General features: G+C 38.1%; 1 protein-coding gene across 1 annotated transcript in view; it reads left to right on the top strand.

Moving 5' to 3' along the window:
* Nucleotides 1-12701, top strand: part of LOC121383095 — a 40216-nt gene that overhangs the window by 8042 nt on the left and 19473 nt on the right. Inside the window, exons 2-4 of the mRNA XM_041512875.1 lie at nucleotides 14-102; nucleotides 4065-4137; nucleotides 10263-10334. Of these exons, the coding sequence (XP_041368809.1) occupies nucleotides 14-102; nucleotides 4065-4137; nucleotides 10263-10334 (234 nt within the window). The remainder of the gene's footprint in view (nucleotides 1-13; nucleotides 103-4064; nucleotides 4138-10262; nucleotides 10335-12701) is intronic.

The following is a 12701-nucleotide window of genomic DNA, read 5'->3' as shown; positions in this document are numbered from 1 at the left end:
ATTCTCTTTACAGATAGTGAACATGCGGTCATCAGTTCGTCAATCTAAAGTGAGAGTCATTCATAAGTTGACGAGAAATATTGAGATGCTTAGAAAGAAAAAGTAGGTGGTTATATATGTACATCTATACTGACACACAATGAAAACGCAAAACAGATATTTTTCAATATTTTGTTGTGATTAATGAAAAATATATTTATTGGACTTAAAATAACAATTTATGAGAGGAAGCCATTGATTGGTACTTTTGTCTGGGTTTTAATCCTGGGTTTTTTCTCATTACACATAAAATAGCAGAACACACGAAATGGTGTGAAATGCCTTCACTACATGCTCAATCATGCTGCATGCAATGCACGTGAAATGCCAGTATGTGGACACATAAAAGTCACGCAACAGTGTCATATTCCTTGTCACATTAAGAATGCCATGACTCGGAGAAGAACAAATGGAGCAAGCGTTGGGCATGGTTCAAGGGGGGACTTCGCAAAGCCAAGTTGCTACGACCTTCAGAGTCCATCCATCAACTATTGGACGACTTGCTGAACAGACTGGGAGTGTCCGTGATTGACCTCGACCGGGTCAACGTCCCGTTACGACCCCACGCCAAGATCGGCAGATTCGATGACACCACCTCCGTGACCGGTTCAGAACTGTGACGATGACAGCAAGCAACACGATAGGATGTCATAGAAGGCCTATCCATCCAATGACGGTCATCCGTCGACTCAGCTGGATTCAGATGCAGACGCCCGTACAACGGTAACATCATGACACCGCAAGACTACAGTTTGCTCTCCAGAATAGTAATCATCCACCATCTTCCTGTCATGAATTGTTATTTTAAGTCCAACAAATATATTTTTCATTAATCACAACAAAATATAGAAAAACATCTGTTTTGCGTTTTCATTGTGTGTCAGTATAGTATGATTATCTACGAGACATTTTAGTGTTTATTCAATAGGTGATACAGTTGGCTTGGTGAGTCCCTTTAGACAGATAGTATAAAGTGAAATTACGTTTACTGAATATCACTAGTATGACCGTTTCTGTCTCTCGGTGACAGTCAGAAGATGAGATGTAGATATTACTGTAGTGATGGGTGTGTCAGCAATATGTTTAACTTATACATGTCTCACAAACTATAAATCCTTGATAACAATATTTGGTGTATAGTTAAAGTTTGTTTTGTTTAACGACACAACTAGAGCACGTTGATTAATTAATAATTGGCTGTTGAATGTTAAACATTTGATAACTGACATATAGGAAACCCTCTACATTTTTCTATTAGTAGCAAGGGATCTTTTATATACATGTACTTTTATATACATGTACTTTTATATACATGTACTTTTATATACACGTACTTTTATATACACGTACTTTTATATACATGTACTTTACCACAGACACGATTGGTGTATAGTTGTGTGTGTGTGTGTCTTTTATATACATGTACTTTACCACAGACACGATTGGTGTATAGTTGTGTGTGTGTGTCTTTTATATACATGTACTTTACCACACACAGGATTGGTGTATAGTTGTGTGTGTGTGTCTTTTATATACATGTACTTTACCACACACAGGATTGGTGTATAGTTGTGTGTGTGTGTGTCTTTTATATACATGTACTTTACCACACACAGGATTGGTGTATAGTTGTGTGTGTGTGTGTCTTTTATATACATGTACTTTACCACACACAGGATTGGTGTATAGTTGTGTGTGTGTGTCTTTTATATACATGTACTTTACCACACACAGGATTGGTGTATAGTTGTGTGTGTGTGTCTTTTATATACATGTACTTTACCACACACAGGATTGGTGTATAGTTGTGTGTGTCTGTCTGTGTGTGTGTGTGTGTCTTTTATATACATGTACTTTACCACACACAGGATTGGTGTATAGTTGTGTGTGTGTGTCTTTTATATACATGTACTTTACCACACACAGGATTGGTGTATAGTTGTGTGTGTCTGTGTGTGTGTGTGTGTGTCTTTTATATACATGTACTTTACCACACACAGGATTGGTGTATAGTTGTGTGTGTGTGTCTTTTATATACATGTACTTTACCACACAGGATTGGTGTATAGTTGTGTGTGTGTGTCTTTTATATACATGTACTTTACCACACACAGGATTGGTGTATAGTTGTGTGTGTCTGTGTGTGTGTGTGTCTTTTATATACATGTACTTTACCACACACAGGATTGGTGTATAGTTGTGTGTGTGTGTGTCTTTTATATACATGTACTTTACCACACACAGGATTGGTGTATAGTTGTGTGTGTGTGTCTTTTATATACATGTACTTTACCACACACAGGATTGGTGTATAGTTGTGTGTGTGTGTGTCTTTTATATACATGTACTTTACCACACACAGGATTGGTGTATAGTTGTGTGTGTGTGTGTCTTTTATATACATGTACTTTACCACACACAGGATTGGTGTATAGTTGTGTGTGTGTGTCTTTTATATACATGTACTTTACCACACACAGGATTGGTGTATAGTTGTGTGTGTCTGTGTGTGTGTGTGTGTGTGTGTCTTTTATATACATGTACTTTACCACAGACAGGATTGGTGTATAGTTGTGTGTGTGTGTCTTTTATATACATGTACTTTACCACACACAGGATTGGTGTATAGTTGTGTGTGTGTGTGTCTTTTATATACATGTACTTTACCACACACAGGATTGGTGTATAGTTGTGTGTGTGTGTCTTTTATATACATGTACTTTACCACACACATGATTGGTGTATAGTTGTGTGTGTGTGTGTCTTTTATATACATGTACTTTACCACACACAGGATTGGTGTATAGTTGTGTGTGTGTGTGTGTGTGTCTTTTATATACATGTACTTTACCACACACAGGATTGGTGTATAGTTGTGTGTGTGTGTCTTTTATATACATGTACTTTACCACACACAGGATTGGTGTATAGTTGTGTGTGTGTGTCTTTTATATACATGTACTTTACCACACACAGGATTGGTGTATAGTTGTGTGTGTCTGTGTGTGTGTGTGTGTGTGTGTCTTTTATATACATGTACTTTACCACAGACAGGATTGGTGTATAGTTGTGTGTGTGTGTCTTTTATATACATGTACTTTACCACACACAGGATTGGTGTATAGTTGTGTGTGTGTGTCTTTTATATACATGTACTTTACCACACACAGGATTGGTGTATAGTTGTGTGTGTCTGTGTGTGTGTGTGTGTGTGTGTCTTTTATATACATGTACTTTACCACAGACAGGATTGGTGTATAGTTGTGTGTGTGTGTGTGTCTTTTATATACATGTACTTTACCACAGACACGATTGGTGTATAGTTGTGTGTGTGTCTGTGTGTGTGTGTGTCTTTTATATACATGTACTTTACCACAGACACGATTGGTGTATAGTTGTGTGTGTGTCTGTGTGTGTGAGTGTGAGTGTGAGTGTGTGTGTGTCTGTGTGTGTGTGTGTGTGAGTGTGTGAGTGAGTGTGTCTGTGTCTGTGTGTGTGTGACTGTGTGTGTGTGTGTGTGCGTGCGTGTGTGTGTGTGTGTATAAGAAAAGATAATGTAAATGAAAGTTTGTTGTCATTAATTTATTTATCCGCAAAACTCAATTCACTGCCTTCTTAAAAATGTTATCAAAGTTAGGAAATGGTGTGTGTGTGTCTGTCGGTGAGCAATCACATCAAGTTTCAAATAAAATATATGACATTTTGTTTTGCAAGGTGATCAATTTGTCGTTCTCTTAAAACCTTTTAGGCGAGTGTGGAGGTGAGCAGGAGCAATTGTCGCCTTTCCTGGCAGAGACTGATATTAGATGCATTGAAGAAACTCCCACCTTCATTTGTCTTTAAAACAGATTATTTTTTATTTGCCATATATTATTTTCTGTTTAGCTTATTGTTGGAATTAATACATAAATGTTAATAAATGTTAACTAACATTCAATATATTATAAATTTACAAATAAAGTTAAAGTTGTGCATCATGTGTTATATAACTAAGCATTTAATATAGTGCTTTTCTTTGTTTTTAGGGGCTCTGAGAAGCAGCTGGAAAAGTTAAAGGCCAAATCAGAAAGATTACTGGAAGAAATTAGAGTTATAAAGGTTAATATATGTGTGTGAAAGTATGGGTGTAAAGAAAGAAAGAAATGTTTTATTTAACGATGCACCCAACACATGTTATTTATGGTTATATGGTGTCAGACCACACAGATATTGAGAGAGGAAACCCGCTGTCGTCACTTCATGGGCTACTCTTTTCGATTAGCAGCAAGGGATCTTTTATATGCACCATCCCACAGACAGGGTAGTACATACCACAGCCTTTGATATACCAGTCCTGGTGCACTGGCTGGAACGAGAAATAGCCCAATGGACCCACCGACGGGGATCGATCCCAGACCGACCGCGCATCGAGTGGGTGCTTTTACCACTGGGCTACATCCCGCCCCTACTTGGGTGTAAATGCCATCCGATTTGTTACTCTTTGGAATGTAATCAATTGGAATGCCAGTTTTTACTGTTAAAATTCCTGTTTTTACTGTTAAAATTCTAGTGTCTTTTTAAAATCTTAAAATTTCCAAAATTATTTGATCTGGGACAATAAATATTTATAAAATATAAAATAAAATTCCGATTTGTACCAGATATCAATTTGTACAGTCATGGATAACTGGCTGTCCTGGGATAAGAACCTGTGGCTGTCCTGGGATAAGAACCTGTGGCTGTCCTGGGATAAGAACCTGTGGCTGTCCTGGGATAAGAACCTGTGGCTGTCCTGGGATAAGAACCTGTGTCTGTAGAGGAAAATTGGTTTTGTGTTGTCCTCAGGCGAGTCGTCTACCATGGAGCCACGTCCCAACCCACCTGAGATCAGGTTGTATCCAGTGTTTAAGCTATCACTCGCTAAATCGGCAAATGCGAATTAAAGTTGGATTTAGTGAATATATACTACTCAAAAGAATTTAAGGGTCAGACGATATTTTCGACATTATTTTCTGAATGTCAATTATATTAGCTAGACCATAATGTCACGCATGGTATTGTTCCATTTTGACGAAAGTGTGTCTAAGCAACCCATAAATGAATTAAAATCCACTGTCATTAACACTGTCGACTAGTTCTAATGGCGAAAACATGCTTACATTTGCACGTAAATTAGGGCGAAAGCGAAAGGTCTGCTAAGTGCCCATAACTTGCTTTTTCACAAAGCGCTTCATTTGCACGCTTTGCATGTGTATTCCATGTTCCCAATGCTGAATTTCCGTATAATTGGAGCTTGCGTTCGTGTACGGTGCACACTCCAAATTCGACAATGGTACGACGTCAACTGACTATCGAAGATAGAGGAAGGGCTATTGCTTGGCTTCAGGATGGCAATACGCAAAGAAATGTTGCTCTGAGACTTGGTGTCAGTCAGTGTCGTTGGCCGACTGTGGCAACGATACCAAGCAACGAATTCTGTTCGAAATCGTCCACGTTCGGGAAGACCCCGAAGCACTACAAATAGAGAGGACCGCTACATCACCAATATGGCTCTACATCAACGCACAACCACTGCGCGCCGATTGCATGACAATCTGCGGACTGCGACTGGAACTCGAGTGTCTGATCAAACCATACGCAATCGTCTGAGAGCCAATAATCTACGTTGCTGTCGCCAGGCTGTTCGACCACCACTCCTACCACGTCACAGAACGGCCAGACGTCACTGGTGCACACTTCATCTGCGGTGGCAACGTGTTCAGTGGGGTCGAGTGATGTTCACTGATGAGTCCAGGTTTAGTCTCCAGTTCAACGACGGTCGGGTTCATGTCTACAGACGTCCTGGGGAGCGCTTCGCTGACGTTAACGTTAGACAACGTCACCGGTTCGGTGGTGGCAGCGTCATGGTGTGGGGCGGCATCTCTATCCACCACAAGACCCCCCTCTATGTGGTGGATGGTAATCTGAATGGAATCCGCTATCTGAATGAGATTATCCGGCCGTTGGTTCTCCCAGGCCTTCAGCAGATTAGCGGCGGGGCAGTTCTGCAGGATGACAATGCCAGACCCCACCGTGCCAAGGTGGTAACGGACTTTCTCAGACAACAAGGTATCGCCAGGATGGATTGGCCAGCATATTCGCCTGACTTGGCCCCAATAGAGCACGCCTGGGACGAATTAGGCAGGAGAGTTCGGGATAACCATGCCCCTCCGGCCAACCTTCATGATCTGGGTCAACTTCTTATGGCAGAGTGGCAGGCCATTCCCCAAGAGTTCTTCAGACGTCTGATTAACAGCATGAGGCAACGATGTGTCGAGTGTATTCGCGCCAGGGGTGGATTCACACACTATTAAATGAATGTTCTAATGTGTAAAATCCATGTTTGACAACCTTCAACTTTGACAGCATGTCATGTGACTTTCTTGTATACAGTGACGTTTATTTGTGGGTTTTTGTAAATATGGAACAATAAATTAAAATTTTGGTGTAGTTTACATCATCAATCTAATACATTCTGAAACTGGTTTGGTTATAAATTTTTGACCCTTAAATTCTTTTGAGTAGTATATTTCATTACTAGTTTGCCAACCAAAAAAACTTTTATTAAAAAATTGCCTGTCATTCAACTTTAAGCTGGCGACAGATTTTCTTATAGCAAGTTCACCAAATTGCTAATATTTTATGGGCGTCAGTCTAAAGGTTACACACCACCCTTAATTACTCCATGCAGTTCAATACAATTTCTATGTCAGAATATATTTTGTGAAAAATACAACACTATCGTGAGAGTCAAACTACTAATTTTAGGGAGTGTTCTCAACTGACAAGTAACAGTGTAAAAAATCAACATAGGTTGACCACGAAAAGTTTCATCTCCATCCCTCTGTCCCACATGTTTTCTGGATGTTTTTTGCAGAAGGCTTTGAGATATTAAGCTGAAATTTTGTGTATAGTTTCATCATGTACTGTTACAGATCAAGTTTGACTTTCATGACGATTTACCCATTTTTTGATGGAGTTATGGCCCTTGAACTTAGATGTGAAAATTTGTTTTTTTGACTCTTTTTTTCAGAAGACCTTTAGATATCAAGCTGAAATTTTGTGTATAGGTTTATCATTTGTATATAGCTTTACAGATCAAGTTGAAGTTTTGTGGTCATTTACCCACTTTTAGAGTTATGGCCCTTGAATTTAGGAGATACGAAATGTTTTTGGGCCCGTTTGGGGACATGTATTGAAGTTGAAGTATGCGCATGACACAGTCACAGGTTCATATGCGCATGACACAGCGGAAATAATGCAACGTTCAGCCAGCCGTTTTTGGCTAAACGTTTGCAAACATATTTTGACTGATGGTTCCCGAAATGGTCATTCGGTTTAATGTGTAGCGTAAAAATCTGTCTCCCAAGACAAACGTTAGCGACAAACCGCTGGCTAAACTTACTCCTGGAAAAAAACCTGTCCCATCTGCACAGGCATAACAGACTAAGCAGTAAACCAGCCCCAAGTCCAGCCCCAAGTCCTAATGTGACCATTTGGTTTACTGTGAAGCGCATAATAGTCTAGCGTTTGCCAATAGTACTGCGCACGGGTCAATCGTCAGTTTTACAGCATGTGGCAATAGTAAAATAGTATTAATTTTTTTAACTTCGCGGGAAATCGCAATTCTGTTTCCAAATGTAAATTCCGTTTCACAATGGGAATTCTGGGAATTCTGTCCGTTTTCCGCGATCGCGGAAAATCACTGGGTCTAGTGTGCTCATGTATCAAAACAAAAAATATTTTAAAAACAAAGGCAATGAGCAGTAATGGACGCTGTATTCGTGGGAAACTCAAAGTTTTCCTAAAGAAATTAACCCATAGAAGCCGAGCTATACATTCAGACAAAAACCAAGAAAATATGAACTGGAGTCTGAGCAACTGTGACGAAAATAGACGTCAGAAATGAGGGTAGTAAACGTCGCATGCAACGCCTTGTTTTGCAACCACTGCATACATGTAGGTTGAAGAGATAATGGTTGAATTTTATATTTGTTGCAAAAATTACTGGTTTAAAAACTGTTATAGCTATGCTCAAAATGACCAGTGTACGTGTAGGTAACACATTGTTAAGTGTGAGCTCTGCTGTTGGAAAATGCATATAAAAGATCCCTTGCTGCTCATATAAAAGATCCCTTGCTGCTCACAGAAATATTTAACAGGTCTCCTTTGAAGACTACATGTAAATTCAGAAAATGTTTGACATCGAATGCTTAATTAATCATTGTTCTCTAGTGGTTGTGTTAAACAAAACAAACAGTATTTCCCATTCAACGAGTGTCCCTTGACTGATATATCAATCAGTGGCAGGGTTTAAGCTGCCGTTCGCCAAATCGCCAAATGCGAATTAATATTGAATTTAGCGAAAATATTTCATTATCAAATCGCCAAAAAGATAATTTGAAAATCCTGTTTCATAATCTTCCGCTATTTGTTTTTGAGGAGTATTCATTAATACATTAAAGTGCATACAGGTAGGAAATAAGTTTACAAGTCAGAAATAACAACTTCTGAGTAAACGTGAATGCAGCAGTAGTCTCGCTATTTGTTATTTGTACATCTACTTTGTGCATGCTTGTTTTGAGCCACTTCGTCGGATTCCGTAATAGCTCGCTCTTTTTCTCTTCCTCCATATGGCCAATGTCATGTGATTTCTTGCTTGTGGAAAAAGCCGACATGTCTCGATTGACTGTTCGTGGAATACCGCTTACCGGGTATATCATAAAGAATAGTTAAAACTCTGATTAAACTGTTTAACTCTATCTTTATTTTTGCTGAATATTTAACAAATGCACTTCACAATATGGATTTTAAAACGGGGCAGAACTGATGGATACATTAAAGTAGTAACTGGGCATGGACACCCATATTCATTCAGAAATTATGGGTTAGAAATAAATTACTTTAAAAAGAGCCTTAATTTTGTCATATACTTTTTTTGGCTAATTGATATCTGAATTTGGCTACAGATTTTAGGGTCAAATTAGCCAAATTGCTAATAATGTTTTAAGTCCAGCTTAAACCCTGAGTGGTCATTATACATGCTGTCTTGTGTACAGGAAAGTGCTTGTAAAAGACATATGACGGTAACCCACAAGCTTCTTCACCAAGACTAGACTAAATGTCACCATTATGTTACCTGGATGTTTGACCCCCAGTGGAAATTGATATACCAGTCTTCTGAAGTTTTAATAAGCAAAACTCTTGTAACCTACATGCCAATAATTAAAACTGCCCTTGCAAAACATAAACGCCACTGGTCTTAATGAACCGTTCTGAATATATGCGTGATCGAGAGCACTGTTAAACCACCATATTGCTTACCGGTAATACATTATTGCACTAAAAGAAAAGAAGTATTGCACCTTTTGAAAGTTGATTTTTTATATGATTATTATAACCTACATTTATCTTGTAAAAATTGTGAATGATTTTTATATGCCTGTCTTATGACGGGTCGTATTATCAGGCTTCGTAGCGGTCTTTAAATTCATTGAAAGTCTTTGAATTTGAAAACATTATTTTTAGGTCTTTTAAAGTCTTTGAATTGTAATAAAAGTCTTTAAAAGTCTTTAAATTCTCACAAATCATAGCCAGAGCAATGATGATATCTTTTAAAGCTACATGCACTTGATATTTTCCAGTTACAAGGTTTAATCTGACATGATGCATGTAAAAAAAGCTCAATTGTTTTGCCATGGACAGCAATGTAAACAAACTGACTTTGGTATTTTTATCGCATTCTATTGTCTTTGACCACTGTGTGAAAGTCTTAGAAAATGGCAGGTAAAAGTTGTTGAAAGTCTTTGAATTTGTTTGTTCTTTAACGCTATGAACCCTGTATTATAGTAGGAGTTGTCCATCAATCCATCCACATGTCCGTCCACAAACGTTTTGTTTCTTATGAATTCATATAGGATCATCAAACCTTGTATGCAAGTACAACTTGGGCTGGTGGCATGTCACTGCAACCTTCTTTTAACACATTACTACACATTAAAAGAAATCCCTATAAGGGCCGTATCTTCCTTGTGGTATGTCGCAACCTACTTTTGACAGGCATATAATACACCTCAATGGTACTTGGAGGTTAAATAATAAAAATATTGAAATTGCAGCTTTTAAGTTTATTACCTTGAGAGCTGTGAAATGTATGACAACATACAATTAGTTATATAAATAATGTATTAATTTTGTTTTTGTAGGCTGTGAATCTGGATAAAGTTTCTAAATATGCTTTGTGGAATACTTCTACCCTGGATGAAATATGTAAGCAAGTAAGTACACACAGAAATATGAAATATGTTACAAGCTTTCACTAAATGGCATAAATTTACATCAATGGTGAGCATATTTAAACATGGTACATTTATTTTGCATATATTTTAAATGCCTCTAACATCAAATACATGCATTTAGAGGAGTTTGATTTTCCACTTGATATTTTAAAGAGTGCCATTTCCCCCTCTGTGTGGGGTTATGTAAAAGTCTTCCATTTTCCCCTCTTGTGGGTGTTACGTAAATCAAAAGTCTGTCATTTTCCCCTCTTGTGGGTGTTACGTAAATTAAAAGTCTGCCATTTTCCCCTCTTGTGGGTATTACGTAAATTAAAAGTCTGCCATTTTCCCGTCTTATAGGTGTTATGTAAATTAAAAGTCTGCTATTTTCCCGTCTTTTGGGTGTTACGTAAATTAAAAGTCTGTCATTTTCCCCTCTTGTGAGTGTTACATAAATTAAAAGTCTGCCATTTTCGCGTCTTGTGGGTGTCACGTAAATTAAAAGTCTGCCATTTTCGCGTCTTGTGGGTGTCATGTAAATTAAAAGTCTTGTGGGTTACGTAAATTAAAAGTCTTCCATTTTCCCCTCTTGTGGATGTTACATAAATTAAAAGTCTGCCATTTTCGCGTCTTGTGGGTGTCACGTAAATTAAAAGTCTGCCATTTTTGCATCTTGTGGGTGTAATGTAAATTAAAAGTATTCCATTTTCCCCTCTTGTGGGTGTTACGTAAATTAAAAGTCTGCCATTTTCGCGTCTTGTGGGTGTTAGGTAAATGAAAAGTCTGCCATTGTACATCACAGTGCTGGCTGTCCTGTCTGTAAATGAGACATATAAACAAGGTTTTTGCCAGAGGATATATGAAGGGTAACACTGTTTCCTAAAATCTTGGAAATTAATGAATACATTTTAAAATTTGTTTGAAAGATTATAGTAAGAGAACTATTGTTTAAAATTTGTCATAGTACAAGTAATGCAATCCAATTTCAAAAGATTTCAAACCGATCACCACCTAGTAGGGGCACTTATGATAACATTTATTTTCTGCAGCAGTAGCCCTTGTGGTGTCATACACTTTTGTAACAAAACAAAGTGTCAAAAGTACCCTAACTCAGACACTTTTATTGACCGGTTGAATAAAGTTTCTGTTATTCAAGTTTATTGAGTACATCTCAGTTGAATCACTACTAGGGGGTAGGATTTAACTCAGTCAGTTGAGTGCTCGCTTGAGGTGCTTGTGTCACTGGATCGAATCACCTCAGTGGATCATTCAACTGATTGGTTTTGTTCTCGTTCCAACCAGTGCACCACAACTGGTCAAAGAACGTTGTATGTGCTATCCTGTCTGGGAAAGTACACACAAAAGATCCCTTGCTGCATTAGGAAAATGTAGCAGGTTTCCTCTGATAACTACGTGTCAGAATTACCAAATGTTTGACATCAAATAGCTAATGATTAATTAATCAATGTGCTCTAGTGGTGTCATTAAACAAAACAAAACTAAGAAACTTTGGTGCACTACTAATGCATAAGTAAAGTAAATAGTTTTGGGAATCCAGTGAATCCGTGAACAGAAGCCTGTGGTCTGTCCCATCTTCCTACACAAATGTGTTTTGTAAATAATTTAACTTTGGTTTGACGTAAGAAAAAAAGTAAAATGGCTTTGGAAATACTCCCCCCCCCCCCCCCCCCCCCCCCCCCCCAACTATTTTTGTGTGCAATTTAGAAAACAATCGGCTCAGAAATAAATAACGTGTAGTAAATTCCATAGTACTTATGAACAAAGGCATTCCCTGTGGGTTGGACTATAGGCTACAATTTATTTTCGTGATGTTCTTTTAGAGGCTGGTCACTCTTCTTTTTTTTTAGACGCTTTGAGACCTGGAGCCTCTAATTGAGGCAGGCTTCTATTCAAGGATTTAATAATTTACAGTGTACAAATATTTAAATAAGTTTGTCCATTAAATTTAAAACGTCTCTTAAGCTCTGTTAAGTGACATCGTATAGTCCTTGCAAGTCTTTTGGCATAATGCTGCGAGATCGCAAATATGCAGAAGTTTAGGAATTAGGTCACTGGGCCAGGGCTAGCTTTGGCACTCGTCAGATTCGCCAGCTACTAATTTTTAAAACAATTGGCAAATTTTATTTTAATTTGGCAAAATAATTTTAAGCAATCGTTGCTGTTATGTTATGAAATAAGTGGTTTTTACAATTTTCTATTGTTTAATGACTAATTTGGCGAAATGTTCTGCTCACCCATTGCTAGGCCCATGTGTAATAAGTAATTTGGCGAAATGTTCTGCTCACCCATAGCTAGGCCTGCTAGGCCCATGTTTAATAAGTAATTTGGCGAAATGTTCTGCTCACC

Source organism: Gigantopelta aegis, chromosome 2, assembly GCF_016097555.1.
Source record: "Gigantopelta aegis isolate Gae_Host chromosome 2, Gae_host_genome, whole genome shotgun sequence".
NCBI classification, from domain to species: Eukaryota; Metazoa; Mollusca; class Gastropoda; order Neomphalida; family Peltospiridae; genus Gigantopelta; species Gigantopelta aegis.
This window is presented reverse-complemented; position numbering and strand designations above follow the sequence as displayed.